The 26,541-nt window shown below is 38.7% G+C and overlaps 1 protein-coding gene across 1 annotated transcript in view; it reads left to right on the top strand.

The window, feature by feature from the left end:
- Positions 1 to 26,541, top strand: part of LOC121312884 (thyroid hormone receptor beta-A) — a 92,109-nt gene that overhangs the window by 40,318 nt on the left and 25,250 nt on the right. Inside the window, exons 3-4 of the mRNA XM_041244763.1 lie at positions 20,680 to 20,729; positions 22,292 to 22,357. Of these exons, the coding sequence (XP_041100697.1) occupies positions 22,339 to 22,357 (19 nt within the window). The 5' untranslated portion in view covers positions 20,680 to 20,729; positions 22,292 to 22,338. The remainder of the gene's footprint in view (positions 1 to 20,679; positions 20,730 to 22,291; positions 22,358 to 26,541) is intronic.

The raw sequence follows: 26,541 nt of genomic DNA, 5'->3' as shown, positions 1-26,541 counted from the left end.
TGGTTGTGTTCAGTTTATTTAAAAAAAAAGACTTGTGGTTCATTTTTCTTTTATTAATTTCATATTCGTGAACTGTTGTTTAACCTTGTTACAGGCTATGAGTGGTGCAATGTATAAATGGAAGGTCCAAACAGTATTTCCCAATGAAACGTCTGTATTTTAATAAATAATCAAGAAATAATAATTCAACTGGCCCTATACCAACAATGGTATAGAGTAAATAATATGGTGGGTTGCAGTCCCAAATAGAAAATAAAACTCCTTAAACCACAGTCTTCTATGCATGAAAATGTGTTCCTTGTTCCTGGGGAAAGTGGTGGTCGTGTCTGTGCTGTGCTGTGCGGGTAGGGTAGGGATCTGGGGTCCGTGCTGACTCTGTGGCAACAGATCCGGATCCTGTTAGTCCTCCTCTGCAGCAGACAAAACAATAACAAACACAAAAGCTCCAGCTGCGTAAGGGGGCCCGGTACTGACGATGCTGCTTCCCTTATGTACCACAAAACTCCTCCCTGCAAACAACCCATCACCATGGTTTCTCCCCCTAATATGGTCTCCTTCTGGTTTTTGCCTACTGTTGAGGCTGCCCATATAGGAGGAAGCTTACCACCAACCTTACACAGCGCCCTTTCTGGGAGGGAGGGAGATTTACAGCTTTAATCCCTTCACTCTGTCACAAATCTACTATCCAGGTCTTGGAAACAGGGTAGTTCTAACGAGCCAATTTGAGAAACAGCTCTCAGCTCTTGGCTTTGCACTTGAACAGTACTCTTGCCAGTCTGAGTTAGTTTAATTACAAAATGGCAGTCTTTAGCATTCTGTTAGAAGCTTGTGTGGCTCTTGGCTGTGTCAGTAGGTAAACAGCACTGGGGATGTTGGAGAACATTATTCCTCATTTCAATTTTTTACAGAAATGCATTATCAGTTTCCCTGTTTAGGTTCAGAAGGTTTAATTAGGCATTAGATCTGTGTAATTTGCTTACCTGAATACACATTGAATCTGTATACAAATGAAGATTTGTTTTTGCTGAAAAGCAGTACAGCATGCTTGTGACTTTTTTTTTTTTTTTTACCATCTATAAACAAATAAAAAACAACTGAAACTTTGTCTCATCTGTGTCACACATAAGATCACTAGTGTTTAGCTTATAATGACAGTTATACACCATTCACCTTATAACTACAAATATTTTTTCTCAGTCTGGGTTTGTGGTTTTCTAAATGTATTGCTCACTAGGCTGTTCCATGCACAAGCATGGCCAAAGATGATGAAGCAAAGCTTCAGATTGGCTGAGGAAAATAATTTGATACCTTTTCCTTTTCAATCTAAATGTTTTAAAATGTGTTACTGTTTTCACTTGGAAGAGATCTTTGCATTCCAAACATTTCTTTATTTAGTGGTAGGGGTAACTTCAACATGATAAATACTAATGGTGCCTAATTTTGCAGTTTTGGTACAGAGATACGATGATTAATTCACTTTTTCACTCTCATTTCATAATTTGAAATAATTTTGCTTTTTAAAGCAATAATTCTTCTTAGCTCTACCTGCCCCTTCCCCAGGATTCACCACCTTGTTGTGGTTAATTTCACACTCTCTCCCTTGACACATGTATCCACTACCTGGGAAGGGAGCTTGCAGAGGGGGCAGTGAAAGACTGCAGCTCTTGCGCAGTTTGTGCTAATTTTTCTAAGATGCAGATCGGACGCTGAAACAGCAGGCCAGTCTGCTTTCTAGTGTCCGATCTGCATCTCTGACGCTGACACAGCACGACTCGCCTTCGTCCCCTTCAGTGTGGTCAACAGAGTCCCCACTCCCTCTTATACGGGGAGCTAGGAAACGATCCATGAGGGGTAGGAGCAGGACTAAGAGTCTGCACGCCTCTAACTCCTCCTCTTCTTCTTCTGGCTCGTAGCATGCATTCTGGTATGAATGGGTGTGGGGGGCTTTTTGAAGCTATGAACCAGCAGCAGTCCCTTTTCACAGAGCTGCTGTGAGGCCCCTTCCATTGTCTCAGTCCTCAGGGTTTAGGCACCATCGCCTGACCCACAATCTGTGCAGGAGGACGCCATGTCACATGACACCTGGACACCCAAGAGTTAATCTTCACGTCCGAAGACGCGGAATCAAATGTCTTGGTTCCCACGGGAAGCCCCTCCCTGTCAGAGGAGCTCACCTCCCTTATCAGATGTGCTACCACATCCCCGCAGGTGTCTTGGGCCATGGAAGATAAGCCTAAACGCTCTATATAGGCCCTTGCCCCTCGCCCCATTGCATAAGCTAAGCCTGGTCAACAACCATCTGCTCCAGTTGTCTAAGTGAAATGGTCAGGTGTTGGACAGGAGCATGGCTGCATTAGTGGCAGCAGGAAGGCAGCTCTGGCTTGCTCAGGCTCGAGTAACTGACAAGGACAAGGCGCGTTGTTCTGGATTCATCTGTAACATCAGGACATACGTTTGGGCTGGTAGTGGATGAGATGCTAAAACACTCTCACCAAGCATGTGAGTCTTCCAAGGAGTTGGTATACCTCCTCCCCATGCAGAAGCCCCCAGCCTGTAAGCCAGCAAAGCATTGGCAAAACAGGTGTATTCAGCCCCAAAAGCAACAGCCGCAGGCGCAAGCCCCTATGAGCCAGCAGCCCTAGGGATTTGCTGCAACAGATCCAGGGACTGTTCCATCAAGCCCACATGCATTATTGCCAATCATGTACCATGGACACCTGGGTCATTTCCACCTTCAGGGCCGGTTACTCTGTGCAGTTTCAATTCGGCCCTCCTCCTTTTCAGGGCAACAGTCATGAACCCTCATGACACTGTATTAGTGTCTGAGGAGGTGGGGGCCCTACTGCAAAAACAGGCAATTTTAATTTTTCACTCTCTTAGAAAGAGAGAAGAGTTTTACTCCAGGTACTTCTTGGTGCCGAAATGGGATGGCAGCCTCAGACCGATCCTTGACCTCAATCTGTACTTGAGAGTACAGAGGTTTAAGATGCTGACAATGCAGCAGCTGTTGCAGTCAGTAAGGTGAGACTGAGGTTCACTACAGTAGACATTAAAGATGCTTACTTTCTCATCCCTATAAGACCCAGCCACAGGAAGTATTTGCGGTTCGCGTTTCAAGGGACCACATACGAATTCCCTGTACTACCGCTTGGCTTCTCTCTATCTCCTCCCACTTTTTCTAAGTGCATGGATGTTATATTGGCTCTGACTAAAAGGCATCAGAGTGGTCAATTACCTGGACAACTGGCTGATATGTGCCAAGTCACTAGCACAGGCAGTGTTGCACATGGGACTGGTCACCAACCACCTCCAACGGTTAGGCATCACAGTGAACCAGTTAAAAGGCCAGTTAACGCCCTCTCAAAGGGCTGTCTATCTCGGCATAAGCCTCAATTCTGGAAACATAATAGCCAATCTGTCGGACGACAGAATCCAGAGGCTAACTGTCTGCTTGGAGCTGTTTCAGCCCAATGCAGTGGTGAGGGTGCTGACCTTCCAGAGACTTCTAGGCCTGATGGCAGCAGCATCCCAGATCCTACTCTTAGGGCACTCTCCAAACCTGGTTCAATCACAAGGTCCAACAACCTGGCTTAGAATGCTGCCACTTACTCACAGTGTCTTGTCACTCTCTCGTGGTGGAAACAACCAGCTAATCTGCACAGATCTGACTACAGGTGCTTCCATCCTAGGTCGGGGTGCTGTCTGGAATGGCATGGGTTAAGGAGAGTGGGAACCCTCATGGGAGGGTCTCCACATAAATGTTTTGGAGCTGCAGGCAATTAATCTGGCCTTGCAGCAATTGTTCCAAGAGATAGAAGGGAGACATGTGTTGAATCATACAGACAATACCACAGTAGTGGCTTATATCAACCACCAGAGTGGTCTCCAGTCTCCCAGGATCTTTTGCTATTGGTTCAGTTCAGCTGCCAGGGCTTAGAAATTGGGCGGCAGGCCTCCAATCCAGAGGGGCACCCCCTCACAATTCAGAATGGCGACTTCAACCAGAGATTGTGAACCTCAGAAGTCCACCCATTATCCTTACTGGTATTCTCTAATCATCAACTCACCATAGACATATTGTCCCACAGATGGCCCACTACTCTGCTCTGTGCTTTCCCGCTATTGCCACTGCTTCCACTGTGCGTGGAAAAGATCAGTCAAGATCGGGCCCGGGTGCTCTTAGTCTCCCCAAAGTGGCCCAGCAAAACAGTTCTCGACACTGGCACAGCTCCTGTTTGGTAAGCTATGGGAGTTGCGAGCCCATCGCGAACTGCTGAGCCAGGCACGGGGGACTGCATCCAAAAACAACAGCTCTGCAGCTTTGGGTCTCCGCTAAGCAGGTAGGTGAAACGTAAGCATTCTCAACAGCAAAAGTCTGTTTGTTAGAACTAGAACTAAGGTTACTCTCTGCACTAATCCTACTTTTCTCCCGAAAAGCATTTCTTCTTTCCATATCAACCTCTTGGCCATTATTTTAGGGTGCATCTGTCACAGACATTTGCAAAGCTGCAGGATGGGCAACGTCTCTTACTTTTACCAGGTTTTACTGACTAAATGTCAGAAGATCAGAAGAACCCTGGTTTTGGGACCATAGTGTTACTGCTCTTTTTGTTGTTATTGTTCCACTTTGTCCTGGGGTAGTTAACCATACGCCCATTTTTGGACTTCTGGTGTTAAATGCTGAGGTTACTCAGTGTAACCTTGCAGCATGTACACTGCATGAGGGTTCTCCACCACAGTACTGTGGACTATATGCCACAGACCCTTATCTGTCCCCAGCCAGAATAGTAAAGGCGGTTTATGTTCCTTTATAGCACATCTGCCGGTGCTACAAGTTCTACACTTGCGACGGCTTGGGTATTTCCATTAGGTAATGGTTACATTTCGTACTTGAAAGGGAATGTTATGTTATTATCATAACCCTGGTTCCCTGAAATAGAAATGTAACCATTAACATTCAAGGTTATTGTGTTCACTTCTAACACAGTAGGCCTGAAAAGAAAATGACGCTGAGCTTTATGCGTCACTCGTATTTATGTCCTGGGGCAGAGACGGCATCTGATGTCCTTAATGAATAGAAAGAAGACAAGCGTTCAATTGACAACAGAATAGGCAGAAGGCATAGGTGTCATTTTCCATCCATCAACAGTCCAAAGCACCTTTTGACCATTGTTCCATAGTCCAATTTCTGTGTTCTTGTGCATGTTTTAGCCTTTTAGTCTTGTTCACCTTTCTTAACAGAGGTATTCTTACTGCAATGTATCCTTAAAATTTCAAGTGTGACCTTTGTACTGTTGATTTGATGGACGACGACACCTGTGCCTTGTGTCGCTCACTTGGTTGGTGCTCCCATTGTTGAAGGATTATTGTAAATCTTCACAGAGACAGATTTGTTAAAATTGCCTAAAAATCACGTATTGTGGGTATTGTCGAGTGATTGAAATTTTGAAAGTCATTGTCAGGAATATCCTTAATTTCCCGTTCCAATCCAGTTTCTCTGAGTGCACCAGCTTTTCTATGAATGCACCAGCTTTACATCAGTTATTATTAGGCTTCCCAGCCAAAGGCTGGGAAGCCTATTGTTATTGTTTAAAGTTTTTTTTATTGTTTTTATTTTTAGTTTTTTATTCCCAAAACTTTAAACTGCTGCTGCTTCAAGGCTGTGTGCCTGATCAGGTTCTGACTTGGCAGGTAACAAGCTGGATACCTTGGCTGTCAGATGCTGAAAAAAAATTCCTGCTGCGTCCTTGCAATTGGCGACATGACGCATTTTTCGATAAAACCTTTTGAAATCTTCTTCTTGGGAACAGGTGAAGTCACTGATCTGAAACAAACTCTAAAATTGGTAGTTATCATCCTAGTAACAATGGGATACAAATATGTCAAAATGGTGATATTTTATTAAACAAGATGGCTGCCAAATGTATGTTTTTGTCTGAAATTTAAAACTGCCTCAGTTGACAAACGGTTTACTTGACTAGCTAGAAACTTCACAAGCATCATCCTTGACACTGTAGCAATAAAACTGACTTTTAAGAAACTTGTGTTAAACAAGATGGCTGCCTGACGCATTTTTGAAAAAAAAAACCTTTCAAAATGTTCTTCTGTGGAACAGTTGAAGTTGCTAATTTTTAAACTTGGCGCATTGAGAACTAAACACGCTTAGACAGGTACTGATACTGGGTCTTGGGAGCCGTAAAACTGCCTGGTAGTTCTAGTTGTTATTATTATTATTATTATTATTATATTATTATTATTATTATTATTATTATTATTATTATAATTTTTAAACGTATTTTCATTTTGTTGTTTATGAGTGAACATTGTTGTGCCAAATAACGTTATTAATTATATATGTAATTATAACGCTGTTAATAAAATGAATGGTTATAGCAGTAGTTTTTAAATATTCCTTAAATATTTTATCTAATAGTTAAAAAGTACAATGCTTATGGGGCTGTGTGGCAAAGTGGTGAATACATGCAGGTGAGTGCATTGCAGAGCGGATTAATCACACAGACAAATGATTCACAAATGCAAAGGTGTTTATTAATGGTTATAATGTCCAGAGCCTTGTGGCAATAACCTGTAAACAATAATAATGAAGGAAGTGGTACAACGGTGTGTATCACTCCCGTTTGTAAAAATCCCACAGGTTTGACCCACAACCAAAAGTCCTGTCTTTCCTCGCCCACAGAAAACACAAACACAGACACAGTTCCTGCAGTGCGTGAATTAAGTACACGTGGTGCAAAGACAGTTCCAAAGTGAAAAGGTGAGTGTTGATGTCCGGGTTAATGCTGGCCTGCGGCTACAGCTCCGGATCATGCGAGTATTCTTTAAAGACAAACAACACAAAACAAACAGTGTTACGAGACAGACGAATACACAGAACACTCACGGTTTCTATTTCACAATTTACGGGGTCCTTCTAGGTTTGTTTGCTAACCATCTACAAAGGAACAGATCACTGAAGCTACGCCCCCTTATTTATACCCTCGCCCATGACCCCTAGATTAACGAGCACATCCGCTCCTCCAATCCTCGGTTGCTTGGTTGCCGTAGCTCCGCCCCCTTCCTAAATGGCCGACCCTACCGAATAAATTGTCTTGTCATTTGCTTAAGATTACTCTGTTCCTTCTTTCTAGTGCCCTCACAGGTTGGGAAGGAGATCTAACACCAAGTGTCATTCGATCTCTGTCACAGGCTGTCAGGACAATTAGCCAAAATTGTAGGTATTAGTACTGCCGTAGCCTTATGTTTTTGCCTATTGATTCACCCAATGCCGCTGTACTTCTTTATGCATCAGGTCAAACATCAGGAAAAACTCACAATTCTTTTTTGCGATTTCATCGGGCAGAGTATGGTACCCACTCACAAAGATGTTTTTGCGACGCAACTTCCTCCATTTGAGATGTGACGATCTCATTGGGCAGTGTGTTCCGGGCTTAAGCCCCCTCAAGTTTCCATTGTACCTGTGACGACAGGCCAGCTCAGCTCTCTGGTTGACAGTCATTTTGGCACGTATTGTGGGTCATTTACATTGCATGATTTGCCACTGGTATTACTCATAGTGGACTTCATAAATTAAGTATTTGGGCAGTTAACCTCAGCCATAGATTGAACAGCAAAAATAAGGTTGTCTTGACCTCTGCAGGCTTCTAAACCCTTTGGCTTCACTACGCTCGGCAGAAAATGTACTCTCTCTTGGCACCTCTTGTCCACTTTCACCCATGTCTCATCAATTTTGTTGTAGAAAACGTTCATCAGTGTTCTTGTGGTTGGAGTAAATGTGAACACGGTGTCTCCCCCCGAGATCACACTTGCCTATGCCATTGGTCTTGAATCACTTATAACCCAATGCAGCAGTTTGTGTATATTGGTTAGAATCATGAGCTGAGTGTATTACATTAGAATTGTTTGGCAAGATCTCTGTCGAGTTGTATTTATTACACAGTGTTACAGATACTCTGTTACAGATCAGTTGGCTTGTAAATTTGGATGCTTGCTCAGAGTTAAAGCACAGGACATTCTGTACATGAAAATAATATTAATAACATGCTAGCTTACTGACCAGATTTGCGCAATTTTTATTTATTTTGTAAAGCACATGATTATGTGGCCTTTCACAAGACGGAGAATATTGGTATAACAATGGGGAAACAGGGATTTTTAAAAAGCAATAAAAAACATGTTAGATGTAATCCACCCCTTTGTTACAAATTTAGTGGGTGAGCCAAATAATAGTTCTGATTTCCAACAGCTGTTTTTCCCACTTACTGCAGCTTATTCCTAACCCTGCCATTATAGACTTTGTGACTTCAGCAAAGTTAGTCAATACTGGAACTTTGGAGGGGGACCCTTTTCACTGTGTCCATCTATCCTGTATGTCTGTCTGCCACACTCTATATGGTGAATACTAGAGGTGGGTATTGGGACTCAGGATCTGTATTGCAATATAAAACAGTGCTGGATTGAAAGCTATTAAAAATTCTCTAAAAACACAAATTTTAAAATGTTGTTATAAATAATATCTTTATTTTTATTTTATATTAAACATGTTTTTTTTTTCAAAAGTGCATCCTATGACTGTGGCCATAAACATGGGTTTAAAGCTGTGTTTTGTATATAATATATATATATATATATATATATATATATATATATATATATATATATATATATATATATATATTACAAAAGCATAAATAAGTGCTACATATTTATTTAAAATAAAATAAATGAAAACATACTGGTGTGTAATGTATTAAACTGTTTATTTATGTATCTGCTTTGCTGTTTTTTTTCTCACAACTTACAGAACCAGAACCACTGTTTTTGTTTTTATCTGATGAGATCAAATACGGGAGGTACAGGTGAAAAAAAAGTTATTCAGAATGTAGTGTAAAATTACATTGTCCAGAACTGTCGGCAGATAGAAATAAATGTACGAGCAATTAAAATTGCACTGATACAGTTCTTAAATTGATGATGAATAAAAAAAATAAATGGGCATTTGTGTAATTTGTAATTTTATTGAATGCAGAGCTCAAGGAAAAAGACTAATCTCAGCAATACTCGAGAAAGTAAAAAGAGACAAGGGCAGCCTCATCTTGACAGCACCTTACTGGCCCCAAAGGTTTTGCTTTTCAGAAATCCTGGATATGGCCGGGGTGGGGCCCTTGCACTTACTGGTGAGCCGCGATCTACTGTCCCAGCACAGCGGGAGGATGCTTCACATGAATCCGTCAGGACTTCAACTGACTGGAGGTTGAACTGTTGAACCTAAACTTAAATGGAAGTTGTATTGTATCTGAAATCTGTTGTGATTACATTATTTTAGCTGCCCTTTGAATGTAAATGAGTGGAGTCATGTATTTAAAGTTCAACACTGTTAATAAATTGGGATATAACTGTAACAAACCTTACAAAATATGTAAGAATTGCATACCCACCATGGGAACCCAGGTTTCCCTCCATATCTCCTGAAAGGAAAAATAGCATCAGTATTTTAGCAGGTGTGTTGTACTGAAGCCCTTTTTCCATCCAATTTAAGGGACACGTTGTGTACTCTACTGTAAGTGTGGTGACACTGTAGGGTTATACTCAATGTCTGTATTAGTTTATAACTTTGGAGGTACAATACCTGTGAAACGCTGCCTCTGTCTTGCTTGAAAGGCCAAATAACAGCTTTCTAAAATGCATTAAGAAAATCACACCAAACCAACAAATCATATTGTGTTATACACTTGGTCTGCTTATGCAACAACAAATCCAAGTTTTGATTTCTACAGAATTAGGATAAGAGATATGATAAGTGTAACACCCCCCCCCCCAAAAAAAAAAAAAAAAAAAAAAAAAAAAAAACAAGAAGTTCATTTTGCTGCTTCTGTTGTCTTTTAGGGTTGTTATATATTGTCACAATTTTTATGCATGCAGTTTACTGGCAAGCCCACTTGCTGTACCTCTCCATTGACAAACTGTACAAACAATTCACTCTGGGTGGAGATGAAAGAGTAACTTGTGCTTAAACTGCTGACCTTCTTCTGGACACAAGACTGAAGAGCAGTCAGAAATTGAGGCAGATGTTGATAGTATAGAGTTCAGTCTGATATTCATGGTAGCTATAGATCAGAGGTCCAAACAAAAAAGCCATTTGTCATGTCAGTTTTCAAAGCTTTTTTTCTGGACTCTGTTCCCAGGGGACACCAGTTTGCAATGTGACTCGCCTTGTGGTATTAAAGAGTGGGTATATATTTTTGAAGAAATTCAAATATTTATTCAAGAAAGCAGTTCTTGTCATTGTTAGTGAATTTTTAAACCAACACTGCATATTTACTTTTAGTACCACACAATATCAGAGAAAAAAGTACTTTTCAATATAAAGTTTTAATGTGAGTGAATGTGAGTGTAATTTGCTCATGAGAACATGAATCCGGGGGTAAAATATGACTCCTTGGTGTCCTGTAATTGTGGCTTCTTATGTAACTGCCTTTACGCATTTGCTGTGGATGTCCTGTCATGCATGAAGCCATGTGAAATAATAAAACATCACAGTTAACATAAAATGCTTTGTGTGACAAAATGTTGTAGGCCTACAGTATTTTTAAAGAATGTTTTTAAAATAAACTTGTTTCACAGCTCTTCTGAAAATACTCTGTATCCCTTTTGCATGTTTTGGGAAAATGCTGTGTAGTCTACACCAATCAAACTGAATCCCCCAGGGTTGCAAACATTGATAGCAACACTATTACAAGGTCACCGCCAGGGCGGAAGCTGGAAATGTTCCTTGCTTTTCAGATTTACTCACGTCAAGCTATTTTTAAACGGCTTGGTGTGAGGACATTAATGACTTTGTCCTAAACTGTTCTGACCTAGTATGCACTTGTACGCCTGGCATGTGTTGTCAAGTCAGAGAGATGTGATGTGTCTATACCTAGAAGCATCATCTAAATGATTAATTGCGTGCATCATCGAAATAATGCATTGCTTGCCTGTTTGATCAGATATATTGGCATCATTACAGTTGACCTGAAACTAGGGGCTTTAAAACACTTTCTTTATTTTTTTACCTCTTAATTGGAGGGAAAAAGAAAACTTCCTTATAGCTGAAGTGTCATTTTTAAGATAATTACTGTGTTGTGCCCTTGCATGTAAAATGCAAAATAACCCAGAAGCTTACATATGTCCTGTCATTTCTAAAACCTGTGTAACTTTGACAAACTTTCCATGTTATCCGATTATGTGCATTGTTTTCACAGCAGTTAGGTGGGGATTCAACGCTTTTCAATTGCGCACTTTTAGACAAGCCATTATTTTGACATTTCACATCTGCAGGAACTCTTGAGCTCTCTTGAATTCCGCTAGCAGGCAGTCTCCAGTGTTGGTTATATTGTGCACGTTTGACCACATCGCAATGTCAATTTACAGTAGGGTTCCAGAAAGAGAGAGAGCAAGTGATCCAGGACTCACAAAAATACAAGAAGCACACCAAGATTGCATAGTTAACAGAGTAACAAAATTCAACCAAGATACATTAGGAACTATTTAAAAAAAAAAAAAAAAAAAAAAAACTAAGAACATTCCATTATTCCATTAGAATAGTCTCCGGCTAAGAGAACACCCGTCGGGAAGCAAGCAAAGTGTTCTTTAAGATGGACTTGACCACCGTAACACAATCTGAATCACTAAATAATAGATTTTTATTACTTGTCATGACACACATCCATCAACATATGAAATTTTAGAATAATTAAGAGAAAAGTAATATGCAAATGTGTGTTAATAAACTATAATAATAAAGTAACAGACAAACTAACGATAATATACAAACTGTCAAACTAAATTAACACAGCTCCCCTACATAGATTAATAAATGCAGCTGATTAATTAAGAATACCTGTACAGGAGCAATATTCAAGAGATCCACACATTTTTAACAGAATGGTGAAGCAACTCACCAGAGTGGAAAATGCCAAATTGCTCGGCAACTGGTTTAGTTTTTTTTTCAGGAGCTCAAACAATTTACAACTTTTTGTAGCAAGAGAAACAGAGATGAGGTACACTCGTGGAAATTGGAATACAAAACAAGGCAATGATATGACAGTTGAGTTGTTTTATTTAATTGCAACTAAAAGAAACAATACAGCACATGTGCTATTAGTGATCATGTGTTCTTGCATCATGTTGCTAGTGCAGTCACCAATATAGTTGTTTCTTGATCAACACTTGTGAGGTGTCAGTGTGTACAGTAGGTCAGTGGATTTGAAACAGACATCATTAAACAGTTACCCATTGTAATGTGGACACCTGATTTTTTCTTTCTTTCTTTATTTATTTATCAGTATTTCACTAGACCTTCTGAGTACATATTTATTGCAGTGATCTACAGCAATACCAGGGAGGGAAATACTTTGAAAACAAACTAGTTGGCAAGAGCCATTAAGTACTGAGGAAGTGTAACCTGTAATAATGTTGAGATCCCCAGGTATTTGAGGTTTATTGTCAACATAAACTTAATCCTATTGATAGGTTTGGGGTCATGTAAGAAAACAATGCTAGTAACAGGTGTCTAGACCACAAGAATTACTGGAATGTCTAAAGCAGTAGGGGGAGTGTTTGTTAATACAGTAATTATAGTAATGATGAAAAATTCAAGTAAAATTGTGAATGTGAATTTTACAAACTCGCAAGTGTAATGTTTTGTTTTTTTACATTTTATTTAGTTTGCCTGTGATAGCAGTACTCAGACACAAAAAAGCTGTGATGGGGCATGATTTAAAAAAAGGTTGAGAACTGCTGATCTAAGCAAACATTATGCTTACAAATTGCTTTTCAGTTAAAGAATGTTGTCAGAGAATGTAACCACACATCCCGTTTTGTAAGAAACTGTATGTGTAAATGCAGCATTTCATATTGATGTAAAAAGTATGTGCTACAAAAAGATGAAACAATTAAGAAAAAGGTAGAATAAGCATGCTGTACTTCTATTCTGGTATTAAATCCATTTATTTAGTTGATGAACAATTTCATCTCAGAAGAAAATTGGTGTCCAAAATATTTTAACCCAGGTCTAATTATTTCAAGAGAACTAAAGGTGTTGTGACTACCAAAGTTCATGATTGTCTACCCAAATAATAATAATAAAAAAACAAGTAGCAGCTGCACAGTAGGGCAAACAAAAATGTCAACCCCCTGTGTGCAGTATTACCGTATAAATTGAACTGCTAAACTTTCACACAAGCTAAGTCTTGTACAGTGTATGTTGTAACACCTTGTTGCAGTTAGAAAGGTGTTGTTGAACTTAATTACTGTAAGACAGCTCTTCATCCGAGTAAAAGGTCTTGTTATAATGAACAGGAAACTGGATAACCTGATTTTGTTTTTGGTTACAGTAGGTAAAGCAGGATACATGGGTGCTCGGAAACCCAGCATATCTGCTGTTTGGGTTAACTAGAATTTGTAATGTCTTTTATATATCCCATCTGTTCATATTAGTTTCAGAAGGAAACTACAGTGAACCTTTCGGGTGCCCTGGGGATAGAGACAAACCAATAAAATGAAAGTGCACAATATACATGAAATGTTCCCTCACAAGGGCCTAATGTGCTGCATTGCTCTGTAAATGTAATGTTTCTGTAGCATAAATGTGGATAAACATTATATTACATGATTATAGAGTATAATGGTGAAAAGTAGTTTAAAATAATTAGGTTTTTGTTTTTCCATTTTTCTTTGTTTGCAGCTCTGAGTTGGTTGGAGTTAATAAGTAGTTAATGTTTACAAAATGCATATTTAAAATGATTAACCATCAATATATAAACAGCTGATTGTATGACTCGGTATGTCTAGACAGTGTTTTACCGTGTAAGCTTCTCTAGGGTTATGGAACCTTACAGTTGACAAATCCTGACCTTGTGGTATTGATTAATTTTAAATTAATGGTCAACTGCTCTTTATACATATATATGCTTGGTTGAACATCAGCAAGCTTGTAATGACTTATTTAGCTGTGCCTTAAGAAACATCCCTGTAATTGTTTTTTGAACTTAATATTTAAGTTCCTTAGCACAAATTCCTGTGGGTATGTGATTGTGGGCCTGCTTTCGCATGAGGTTTGAAACATGACTGGCTGTGCTGTTGAAGACTTGAAACCACTTGTAAAAAATATTATATGGTATATTTTCCTGGTTATTAAATAATACATTTGTATAATGCCATTTGATTAATAGCTATGTATACAATCTAGACAATTGATGTCTATACATCTGTGGATATTTTAGTTTAATGAACTTAATTTGTATACCTTGAGAGCTCTGCATTAATGTTTTCAAAATGATAATTGTCATAGAAAGCAGTCTTCATGGCACCGACACTGAAAATGCCTATTTCATTAGGGGTAGTATAAATTCATTGAATTTAGCAGTTTGACAGCTAAAAAAAAAAAAAAAGTGCATTGATTCATAATGAATTAAAGTGAAACAATACTGTATATGAATAACATTTGATCCATTTGCGGCCTGTTTTGTGTAAGGTTCTCCCAAAGCATCATTTTATTTTTGTCAGTTAAAGACATGATTGTCTCGCACTGCCCAGCAAAGAGAAAAAGCTCAGACACTGGGAATAGGATAACATCATTCACTATAATTAGGGTTTCTAATTGTTGGTTTTAATGGATAACCTCTGATATTTGTCAAGGTATCACACAGACTGCAAATTTAATTACGTTACTTATATTTTAACATTGCATTCTTAAACTCTGTGAACATGTTGAAACTTCTATGTGAAGCCATACAGATAAATAAAATAATGAAATGCAGTAATAAGTTATAAAACAGTTTGTCTGTGGTTTTGAGAGTTCAAAGAAGTGCGACCAGACTAATCCTAGAGCTAAAGAATATGTTATGAGGATACATTGAAGGAACTGAATCTATTTAGCCAATAAAATAGAAAAGTTGGAGGAGACTGGATCAGAGTATTTCAAATCTTAAACTGGTCAATGAAGTCAACACTAAACTTAAGAAGGAAGTTGAATGTAGGCTGGCTTAGGAGTCTGTAGGAGTAGCTTCTTCTTATAGTGAGTGTATTAAAAAGGTTGCTAAGCTAATATTGTTTTTGCCAATTCATCAGGATCTTTCCAGAGCTGTGTGGAAGTGATTCTGGGAACAATGAGCTATTAGGAACAGTGCGCCTACTTGTGTGAATGCAAGCATTAAACTAATTGCAAAGAGGCAACATAGTTCATTGTTTCACACTGTGCTTCAAACAAAAAATGAACACGGCACAGAATATGAGCACTGATCAGAGAATGCTATCAGAACACAATCCACTGGTTATAATGGATTTGCCAGGGGTGTTGATCTTTCACGAAAAAAGCATTTTCATGGCAGTAGCCAGCCATGAAAAATCACAGAGGCACTTGTCCATGCACTGCGTCTAAGCAACATGTAAGAGAGAGTAAATAAATAATTATTTGTATGATTTTAACCAAGGCCCGTGCCATAGCTGGCTATGGCATTTTGACATAAAGGGAACTGTTTGTACTTGTTAATTCATGTCCTTCATAGTGAACTTTATGCGGATTGATAGAGATCGAGAACTTCAAATCCAGGCATTCATCTATAATGTAGCAGTAACACTAGTTTATCCTTTTATTTGAGGCTAACATGTATCAGAGGATGCATTAAGGCAAAATTTTGCGTCCTAGATGCCAAATAAATCCATTGGATGTAAAAATATTTTGTCTTGTGTTCATGGGTTGCACAGAATGGGCAAGGGACGCAGACATCCATATTCGTGGTAATCTATTACACTGCAGCACAATGGCTGTAAAATACTTGGTTGTTTAAAAAAATCTGCTTTTCATCAAATATATTGCATTCCATCCACTCACACAGTCCACTACCGCAACGTTTCTCAAATGCGCTTTCATTCAGCACAGTTCATGCTGCTTGCATTCTGTTTCCTCATACTGTTTCTGTTAGCTGCTATTGGCCTCCATTAGCTTCAGTATAATTGCTGCATGTTAACTGGCTGAGCTTTCATTCTGATCAGACTTTTTGGCACAAGTCACAAATCTCCACCCAATTCGCTTTGTGTCAGTGCTCATTTGTTGATCAACTTGAGAAGACTTTATCAGTGCAACGTGAAAGCAACAGTATGGAGTAATTTTGATTATTATGAAGTAATAATTATTTTCTTTAGTGCGGCAGAGAAACTATCTGAAATATTCTAAACGAACATTGCGTCACATGAATTTGAAGCCAAAAAACACATCAGTGTTCTCCATAAATTTACACAGTTGATAAATATTGGAAACTATTATCATAATGCGTTTTGCCTTGCACCGATTTATCACTTGCTGGAGTTTGCATGAAAGTTTAGTTTAAGAAAAAGGTACATTCATTCATTATTATTGGTACTTTTTACTCAAAATGGGTCCTCATTTTCTCTTCCTGCCTTTGTCTGAACTGGTTACCTACCAACCAACTGAGGCATTTTTCCACTGTTACATGTCAGCCAATCAGCGGAATACACTTATAGTGTTAACTATATTCAGAAAGTTGTACTGTATTGTAGCGTTTGCCGCTACAGGGTATTACTGCGTGAGCTGTTTGCAAACTCAGTAGCAAATGGCAATATTGTGTTAATACAAGAACTAGCAGTACATTGCTGGATGCATGACAGGACACAGGCTGGCAGCTCTGTAGATCTGTTTTCCCTGTAGTTCTAATGGGTGCATATTCTGCACCGGGACAAACCCCCCCTCCCCCCCGCCCGCCAGTGAGGGAAGAGTGCACACAGGACTTGGGGTGCACCTGGTGGGAGGTGAGGGGCCTACGAGATGGGAGAGAGTGTGACTGGTGGGGCCGATTAAACGTTGCAGTTGTGGGGTATAAGTATTGGGTGAAATCTGTGCTCCACAGCTAGTTTGGAGATTGGCGGAAGCCTCTGTCCATTTGGAAAATGAAAAGAAAAGTGTAGTGTACGATACTGTTTGTTTTGTTTACCCTTTTTATTTTATTGTGAGTTTTGGTGCATACCTACTTTTATCCTTGTATTCCTCCTTACCCAACATCTGTCCATGTTCCTCATTCACCATAGCAACAATTTTTTGTTACAGCATTTTGAAATGGTGCATTTTCTGAAGAAGAGTGTTGGAAATGGTGCTAGGGGAGTCGAGCGGCACTGCAAGCAAAAGAAGTGCTGACAACAAGGACCCGATCAGCAGCAAAAAACCAAGAACCCAAAAGTATGATAAAACATATTTGGAATACGGCTTTACCTGGTTTGGTTCTGAAGAGGAGCCACGGCCACAGTGTGTGGTAAAGTGCTGGCTAAAACCATCGAAAATGTTACGGCACTTGCAGACAAAGCACGGTTCTGTTCAGCAAAGGTTAACAGAGCCAAGGGGCCATACGAAAGTACTCCATTTGGTGGCTACAACTAATGAGAAGGTTCGTTGTGCATCTATCTGTCACACTGGATAGACAAAACTTGGTAAACCCCACAATATTTGAGAAACTTTTTTTCTACCATGCGCCAAGCAGGGGTTTCCTTTCCTTGACTTGGAAGAATCTGTTACACTTCACTAGATCAATTTCAACTAAGCAGTTTCTTCCGGGTCAAAGCCTCATACTGGCATAAAGCATGTTAGAAGCAGCTGTTTGGTTGCTAACAGGACAGAAGGCCGTAAAAGAGTGGGGACAATTTCTCTCTCCATCTCTCAGTCAATTACTGTATCTGTGTTTGCGACACAATTTTACTACTGATTTCCCCAAGTGCACTTTGCTTACCGTTTTGCTTCCAAACTGTGGGGGCAACTGTATTACTACTCAAGGAATCCAAGGAAATACTTATATGGTGACTTTGATGCACTGCCTTTTCATGGTTTTTGTTGCTTGATCTATATTTTCTTCATTACTTTTTCATGTTTCATATTACTTTGGTTCCATCTTCGTGTCAAGTTTAATATACTGCAGCAGCTTAATGTATTCTCTTTTAATCTAAAACCGCTATTTATCAGTTTGATTTCAGCAGCTTCCTTATGTAAGCTGTCACGGTGAAAAGAGAACACTGAGAACAGTGAAGTTCAAACTGTTTCAAGTCATTAAAGCCCTTGGAGTTTATATGAGTCACAGTGACATATCTGCTTACTCTCTTAAATTGTTAGTTGCACTGTTTGCAAAAGAAATGTCCAACTAGATTCACGTTTTACAGGGAGTAAGGCTTCCATGTATTTATAAACCTGTATACTAACTGCAGTAAAGTTACACCTTCAAGATTTGTTCCAAGCACAGTGAAACAACCAACCCCTGATAAAGTAAAACTAACATTTGGAATATACAGTATATAATTAGAATCTGCTACTGCTAATATCTCAAATACAGTCGCAGACAAAAGTATTGGCACCCTACACTTATTATATCGTAATTCAAGGTAACAGATTTAAATTAGTGCTATTAAATATTGACAGACTTTTAAAGGTGCCAGTACTTTTGTCATGTATAAATTACTTGTTATTTTTTTTTACAAAGAATGTTTGTTAAAGTACGAGAAAGTGTGTGTTTTGATCTTTCTCATTAATTTGTGGCTAATATTCACTAAATGTTAGTATTTAATTGTTTTTCTTCAATTATCTGTTATTAAGTGTAGTGTGCCAATACTTTTGTCTGTAACTATCTCAGAAATAGCTCATAACGTAACTTCACATTTTTTGTGTTTTGGAAACTCCTCAGGCAAAATGTAATACACCCTTCACTTTGGCCTGTGATGTAAAATGTACATGTGATCTTTTATTCATCTTATTTGCATATGGATTTTTATTGCATACTTATTATTAGTGTTCCGCATTTTCGGTTTTTATCTTCAAAAAAATTTCCCGGCCATTTTTCAGACTTTATTTTACAAATATTAAAACAGGGATCAAACGTGGATCAATCCCAATCAGTAAAAAAATGTTTTTAATTGAAACATCAGGAAAAAAAATAATGAAAAAAAAAATCTCAGTATACACACTTTTACATGTGGAATGTGATGCATAGCAGTTATGGTTTCTGATTAAGTTTAATGTCCCAGGCATGTGTGATGAAGTGGAGTCTGCAAGTCGAATCCACGTTTTCCCATGTTAGCTGGTCCTTTGTGAACGTTTGGATAATCGCTGTGCTGATAGAGCTAGTTTCAGCAGAAGGTATGAACGTGACATCAACATAAAAGAAGATATAGTATTTAAGCAAGGATCCTGAAATCTTGTTGTATCAGGTTGTATTAAATGTTTCAGTGAAAGTGTTATCTACTTGTACATTTCTTGCCACCCCCATATAGATCATTTTTCATTTTGGATCTTATTAAAGTTTCCATATAATAGAAGTCAGGCTTATTGGTCTGTAGTTACCTGGTTCGGTTTTTTCTCCCATTTTGTAGATCGGTATTACGTTTGCAATTCTCCAGTCTGTCGGTAGAACCCATGTCTCAGGAGACTGTGTTGCATGATCTTGGTTAGCTGTTTGTAAATAGATGTGTTTATTTTAAGAGCTCCTAGTCCCTTTAACAATTCTGCCTCCATTATGCTAAAGTTATTTAAAGCTGGATAGGAACAGGTCGACATGTGGGGCATGTTGTCCTTATTTTCCTTTGTAAAAACTTGTGAAAAATAATAATTTAATATATTTGCTATTTCTTCATCTATTATTTTGCCTTTTGTATCTCTTAGACATTTTACTTCCTCCTTCAATGTTCTCTTGCTGTTATAATATTGGAAAAACCTTTTGGAATTGGTTTTAGCCCCCTTGGCAGTGTTCATTTCTATCTCTTTCTTGGCCTTTCTAACTTCCAAGTACTCTTTCTGTGTACTTTGTGAATAGTGAACATACGGAAGATTGAATAGTGAACATACGGAAGATTATTTGATTATGTAAACAGTATCTTTGTTATAATACCATTTACAATGTCACTTTGCACAGTACAAACAAAAAGTTAATTTGGCAAGCACCCTTGACTGTTTTTGTGGCATTATTCTGGGGCATTAGTTCATGAAAGTAATTTCGAAAAACAAAGCATGACCTTCAAGTAAAAACTGTTTACATTCATTTGGCAGAGATGCCAATGGCTACAATTTGGCTGGAGCAGCTACTATTTTGGAGGTTCTGCTACGGCGCTACGTTGAAGGGGTAGAATATAACGATTTTTATTAAATAAATGAATTAATTATGAATAAATAAATAAATAAATTATGACTACATCTTCCATAAGCATAATGTAACCAGCATTGTGTCAGAGTATATGCTACTGTTTGTATACATTTGTGCAGAGTGTCTTTAAGGCTATGACCAAGATGCAGTACTATATGGAGATAGTTACAACCAACTTTAATATACTCCTCGTCTGTTTGGACCAGGTGTACAATATGTTGATATTCACTTGGTTTAAGCATATCACCAACAGATGGAGAGTAAAAAGATTTGGAATATCTTACTGTAATAAGTCCTTGAATTACACAGCAACAGTATAGTCTGGTTAAATCATGGCACTCCCATATTCAGTGTGTTTGATTTTGAAAGTGGAGCCCGCCCAGAGCTACACCACAGCAATGTGTTTACAGGTGAACACACACACACACACACACACACACACACACACATTCATCCTTGGGGTAAATTAATGAGGCCTTTTATTCTGCAGGCTCCCTTGGATTTGTAATTAAGAAAAGAACATCTGGAAACTACTGTAAGGTATGTATAAATGAAACCCTGCTCTAAGCTAAGCGTGCTTTAAAGGCGACAAAATCTGATAGGGTTTAATTCTACCCAAAAAAGTTTTAATTCATTGATCTGTATTAGATGCTTGTCTCTCAAACACATCTGCTATACCAGTTTGCCCTGTGCTCTTTGAATGTGAGCATTCCTTTAATTTTCAGTATCCCACAGTGAAATTGAATGTAAGTTTAATAATTTAATAATAATAATAATAATAATAATAATAATAATAATAATAATAATAATAATAATAATAATATTTTATTATTATTATTGTTATTATTAGGCTTCCAAGCTGGCTTGGGAAGCTTATTGTTATTGTAAAGTTTTTTTGTTTTTTTTAGGGTTTTTTTTTTTTTTTGTTGTTTTTCCTCCCAAAACTTTAAACTGCTCCTGTTCGCACGTGGTGTAACCAATCAACATGAAATCTGGCAGGTATCATCCTGTGTAGATTACAGTTGCTGTATAGATTGCGATCCTGCATCAACCAGAATGGCGGCCTGATGCATTTTGTGGAAAAGCCTTTTGAAATGTTCTTCTTGGGAACTGGTGAACCGATTGATCCGAAACTTTGTAAATGTCATCAGAAACCAAACCCACTTCAAGTTTGCGAAGCAGAAGTTGCTGTGATACATTTTACTATCAAAATGGCTGCCACAAAACATGGCCAAACATCAAACTGCTTCTGTTCGCAAACCAACTAACTCCTAACTTGGTAGGTGTCATCCTAGGGACAGTGGAATTCAAATATGGCAAAATGGTGTTCTTTCATAAAACAAGATGGCGGACAGACATATGTTTTGTTTAATTTAAAACCACTTCAGCTGAACATAATTTAGTTGATTAACTTCAAAGTTGACAAGCATCATCCCTGTGTTAATACAATTGACTTTTTCAAAAATGGTGTTTGTGCGTAAACCAATAAGTTCACCTGACACATTTCTTTAAAAACCTTTCAAAATCTTCTGTCAAATGTAAAGCTACCTTAACGCCTTACAAAGTGCAGATAGGTTAATGGTTACTATGGAACACATATGGGAACCTATATGTGCTCTATCCAAAAATGACCTTGCCTATGAGCTTTCACCTCTCCTTAAGTTAAAATGTAAAACTAGCTTATAACGCCTTACAGAATGTATGTAGGTTAATGGTTACTATAGAACACAGAAAGGAACCCATGTATGCTCTATCCAAAAATTACCTTGATTGTGACCTTTGACCTCTCCTTAAGGTTAAATGTAAAATGACTTATAACTCCTTACAGTGTGTCGATAGGGTCACGGTTACGATGGTGTTTAAAGCATCGTGAGATAATGAACTAATGCAGTGTTCTGAATTGAAACTGCTCCATTAAACTGATCTGTTGCTGGCACTTGTGCTGCAATGCTACAGCTTGCCAAAATATCCAAATAGTATTGTGTTTGGGAGCCGTAAAACTGCCTTACAGTTTATTATTATTATTATTATTATTATTATTATTATTATTATTATTATTATTATTATTTATTATTTTAACCTCCTAGTTAATTATCTTGCAGGTCTCATTGTGGTTAACAGAAGAACCAGAAATGATTTCTAGGCCATAATGCCCAGCAGTATGTCGGGTAAGAATATTTTATTATAATGTCCCTATTATGCTCTTACCAGTTTTATTCTAAGTATTTTGTGTACATTACAGTCAAACCCCAGTGTATTTAAATATCAAATAAAATGGTTGCATTGCAGAGAGATATGTGAAAAAATGTGTGAATTCATAACCTCAAAATAAAAATGACCTGTTAATTCATACAGAAATCTAGTTTTTATACAGATTTTTATTATTATGCTGTACCAGTATTGCATAAGTAGCATGGTGTCCATCTAGGCTCTTTCAGATGAATGATAATATCTCTTTCCAGCTTATATAGTAAAGTTATACTAAATAATATGTGCAAGGGTGATTTGTTTTATTTATTATTGTTTGTTACATTTTAAAATCCCTAGAAACTAGGCATAGAAAAACTGCACTGAAAAGGATATTTTTATTCGTTTACACTCCAGGGATGGGCAGGTGTAATAGTTTATTCAAATAATCGATTAGATCATTGTTAGTTGTTTAGGAAATTGCTAAATTGTAGAAGCTGTCTTATACTGCAACAAACATAAATGATCTGAACAGACCCATTAACCAAACTAAGCCTGCAGCCCAATGTATTACAATAAATAAATATAAATTAAATACATTATTATTTCTTTCTGTGGATCTAAATTACTAAAGCTCCTGACAGGAAAACAAATGCACCATTGCACATACTAAAACTTTTGTTGTTAAATGTAATTAGTACAATAAACTACAAAATGGAGATATTTTACAAAAAAGAGATATCATGCAATGCAGTATTATTGGGGGTCATGGTATAATTATGTGTACTTAAACCACTGTGGCTGATAATAATAAGCAAGACAAACGGAACATGAACAAGATTGCAGCCAGACGCACTTTTCAAAAAATCCAATCTGATTTGAAAAATAATTTATTAAAAAAAAAAAAAAAAAAGTTGTTTGGGGACATTTTACCAAAGTTGACACTAAAACAGTAAAATAGGACAATAATAACCACCTGCGACATAAGCAGCATGTAACTATGTACCTGCAGGGAGAGGACCAGCAGCAAGCCTCGGGCTCTGTTCACTGTGAGACTGTTGACAGTATGCTTTTACAAGCAGCAGAAGTGCTGGTCAATCACAACGAACCATTACAGCTTGCTCCTCTAAATGCGCTACACAAAGGCGTGAATAATGAACCAAACGGTTGAAATGATCGCTAAAGATACATGGACTATCAGTACTGTTGAAGGACAAGATTAAATACATTTTAAAAAAGAAACCTGTTTTGTACTTTTAATTTGACTTTTAGTTAATAACATTCATGGATTTCATGTATAGTCTTTACTACATTATTTAAGGTTTATATAAGATTCATGTAACAGAACGTATACCAGGACCGGGAGGTATGTATTGTATTTAATATGATAGATTACTCAATGTAAACATTTATTTATATTTTTTAGTCATCCAATGAAGACATAATGTATTGATTCATAATCTGTAGGTTATGCTGCCTTTTAATTGCTGTTTGGAAATGGTGCATAAGTTGGGATTTATGCATACTATACTTGTATTACACTTCCTATTAATAAAAAGAGCTACTTATTGAAGCATTGTCAAATAGAACCTCGATTTTGTCATTTTGAAGTAACGTATTATGTCAATTGTGGTATTGTGTAAGTATTATTTTTGACATATTGATGTAAAGTACAATAATAGAATTGTTTAATCATTTAGTAAATTACGTGCACTCGATTATTAAAATATGTGTAAATGCCCGTCCCTATTACAGACATTGTAACCAAGCGCAGCAGCTATGTGGTAAAGCAACAAAAACACCATTACAGTCAATTCACAGAACTGTTGTTTTTCTCATGTGTATTCCACTCAGGCAGAGCAGTCTAAGCGGTGCATAGCAACACTGTGGATGTTTTTGAATGAGCCTGTAAAGCTCATGTAAGAATATCACAGCCCTCAATTTATCCGCGGAGGAAGATTTCTAATCACAGATTCCAGATTATGAAAGGGAGTAGCTTGTTTTTAATAGGGGGTTGTTTGTGTAATTGTATAACACTATTGTAGGAAAAGGGTACTATAAAAAAAAGGGGGAAGTGTTTTCATAAAAATCATATCTTTTTCACATCTCTCAAACTAAAGTCATAAACAATAGCAATGATGCATTGTTATACTTATGCTGACTGTGATTGAGGTGTAATGTGTGCTGCTAAATATGTTTTGCTGTGTTAATTCAGAGGGTAGCTGTAGAGGTTCTTGCTAATTTCTGCATGTTGGTAACCCTGTAACATGTATTTTCCTCTTGCCATCAGTTAGTGAATTTCTAGGAAGTGACAGTCTTCTTAGCGTGTGCTGTTCTTGCGCAGCCAAGCAACTGCTGAATCAACAGCTGTGTGTAAAACACGACCACCCGGGAAACTTGTCAGCGGGCAGTCCTCCACAACGTGAAGCATTGTCTGTTTCTGTCCACATGAGCAGAGTGGGCTGTCTACGAGTCATAAAGACACCCCAGTCATAAAGACAAGCTGCACACCGACCGTGACCAGTACGATAGCGATTGAGTAAAGTTCAATCTTGACGTGGCAAGTCAAAGCTGGGCAGGTGGTCTGTTGGATCGGCAATGAGGAATTAGTTGCGAGTGTCGCTCTGGTACCACTCCTCTTGCCACTGGGTTGTTGATGACCAATCAGGGTCAGGAAGTGACAGCCAGACTGGACATCTAGATTCCAGACGCACCTTTGGTGGATGGAGGATAAAGTCATGCGGTGGTAATGCCGGGTTATCCTGGATCTTGTTGACGATTTTGACCACTGCTTCCTTGCGCCGAAAGTGTAGAGGTGTGATGTTGCTCAGCACCGGTAGCCACTGGACCGGAGTTGAGCGAAAAGTGCCGGAGATGGTCCACAGAGTGTCAATTTTCTTTGCATGTGAACTGCGACACCAGACTGGGGCACAGTACTCAGCTGTTGAGTAGCAGAGAGCAAGGGCTGTGGACCAGAGGACCGGTGTTTGTGCTCCCCATGATATGCCGGCCAACATACTCAGCAAGTTGTTTCTTGCGCGGACTTTCGCGGCTGTCTTTATCAGGTGGTCGTGGAATGTCAGTGAACGATCCAGGGTAACACCGAGGTAAATTGGGCTGTGATCACACTTAAGCCGTTCACCATCTAGGACTACATTCAGTTCCCATGAAGCGCTTGCATTGTACAGATGAAAAACTGCTGATACAGTTTTTGTGATGCTTGGTTGGAGTCGCCACTTTTTGCAGTAGTCGGATAAGATTGCCATATCGATGTTGAGACGCTCTTCCAGTTCTTCGAAAGCTTGGGCTTGAGTGGCACAGCAGATGTCGTCCGCATACATGAACTTGCTAGATCTTGTATGAGGAAGGTCCGAGACATACACATTGAAGAGAGTGGGTGTGAGAACAGATCCTTGTGGGAGACCATTCTGCTGAATCCGCCACCTGCTCACTTCTTCACCCATGTGTACTCGTATCCTCCGGTCTCGCAGCAGGAACTCCACGACATCTGGAACCCAAGCTGGCAAGGATTTTGCCAGCTTTAACAAGAGGCGTGTGCGCCAGACAGTGTCGTACGCTGCAGTTAAATCCAAGAAAATGGCGCCGGTTTTAAACTTCTGCTGGAAGCCGTTTTCGATGAAGGTAGCTAGAGCCAGGTCTTGATCACATGTACGTCTTCCTGCTCTGAAACCTGCTTGTTCAATTGGGTGGATCCGCTCAACATCTGGGGTGATGCATTTAAGGATCACCCGCTCCAGGACCTTGTAGCATACTGAAGGTAATGATATAGGTCTGTAACTTGCTGCAATGCGAGGGTCCTTAACCGGTTTCAGGATAGCGATGACTTTTGAACATCGCCAAACTCGTGGCATGTTGTGCTCTGACAGGACACGCGTTAGAAACCCAGCCAGCCATGACCTTACCCGTGGTCCTAAGTGCTTCAGGAATTCTGGGGGGATGTTGTCATAGCCCATGGCGGTTCCAGATTTCATTCTGTTCAGAGCTTCTGCCAATTCAGCAGGTGTGACTGGATTAACTGTGACCTGACCACTATTCCTTCGGTGGAGTTGGCGCCACTCGTCTCTTACATGTCTCTTCCATTGTTTCTCGAGAGGTGCTTTGCCAATCTCTATCAGGTGAATGGCCACCTGGTTTGCCGTCATTC

Source organism: Polyodon spathula, chromosome 3 (assembly GCF_017654505.1).
Source record: "Polyodon spathula isolate WHYD16114869_AA chromosome 3, ASM1765450v1, whole genome shotgun sequence".
NCBI classification, from domain to species: domain Eukaryota; kingdom Metazoa; phylum Chordata; class Actinopteri; order Acipenseriformes; family Polyodontidae; genus Polyodon; species Polyodon spathula.
The sequence above is the reverse complement of the archived record's forward strand: the minus strand, read 5'-3'. Positions and strand labels throughout refer to the sequence as shown.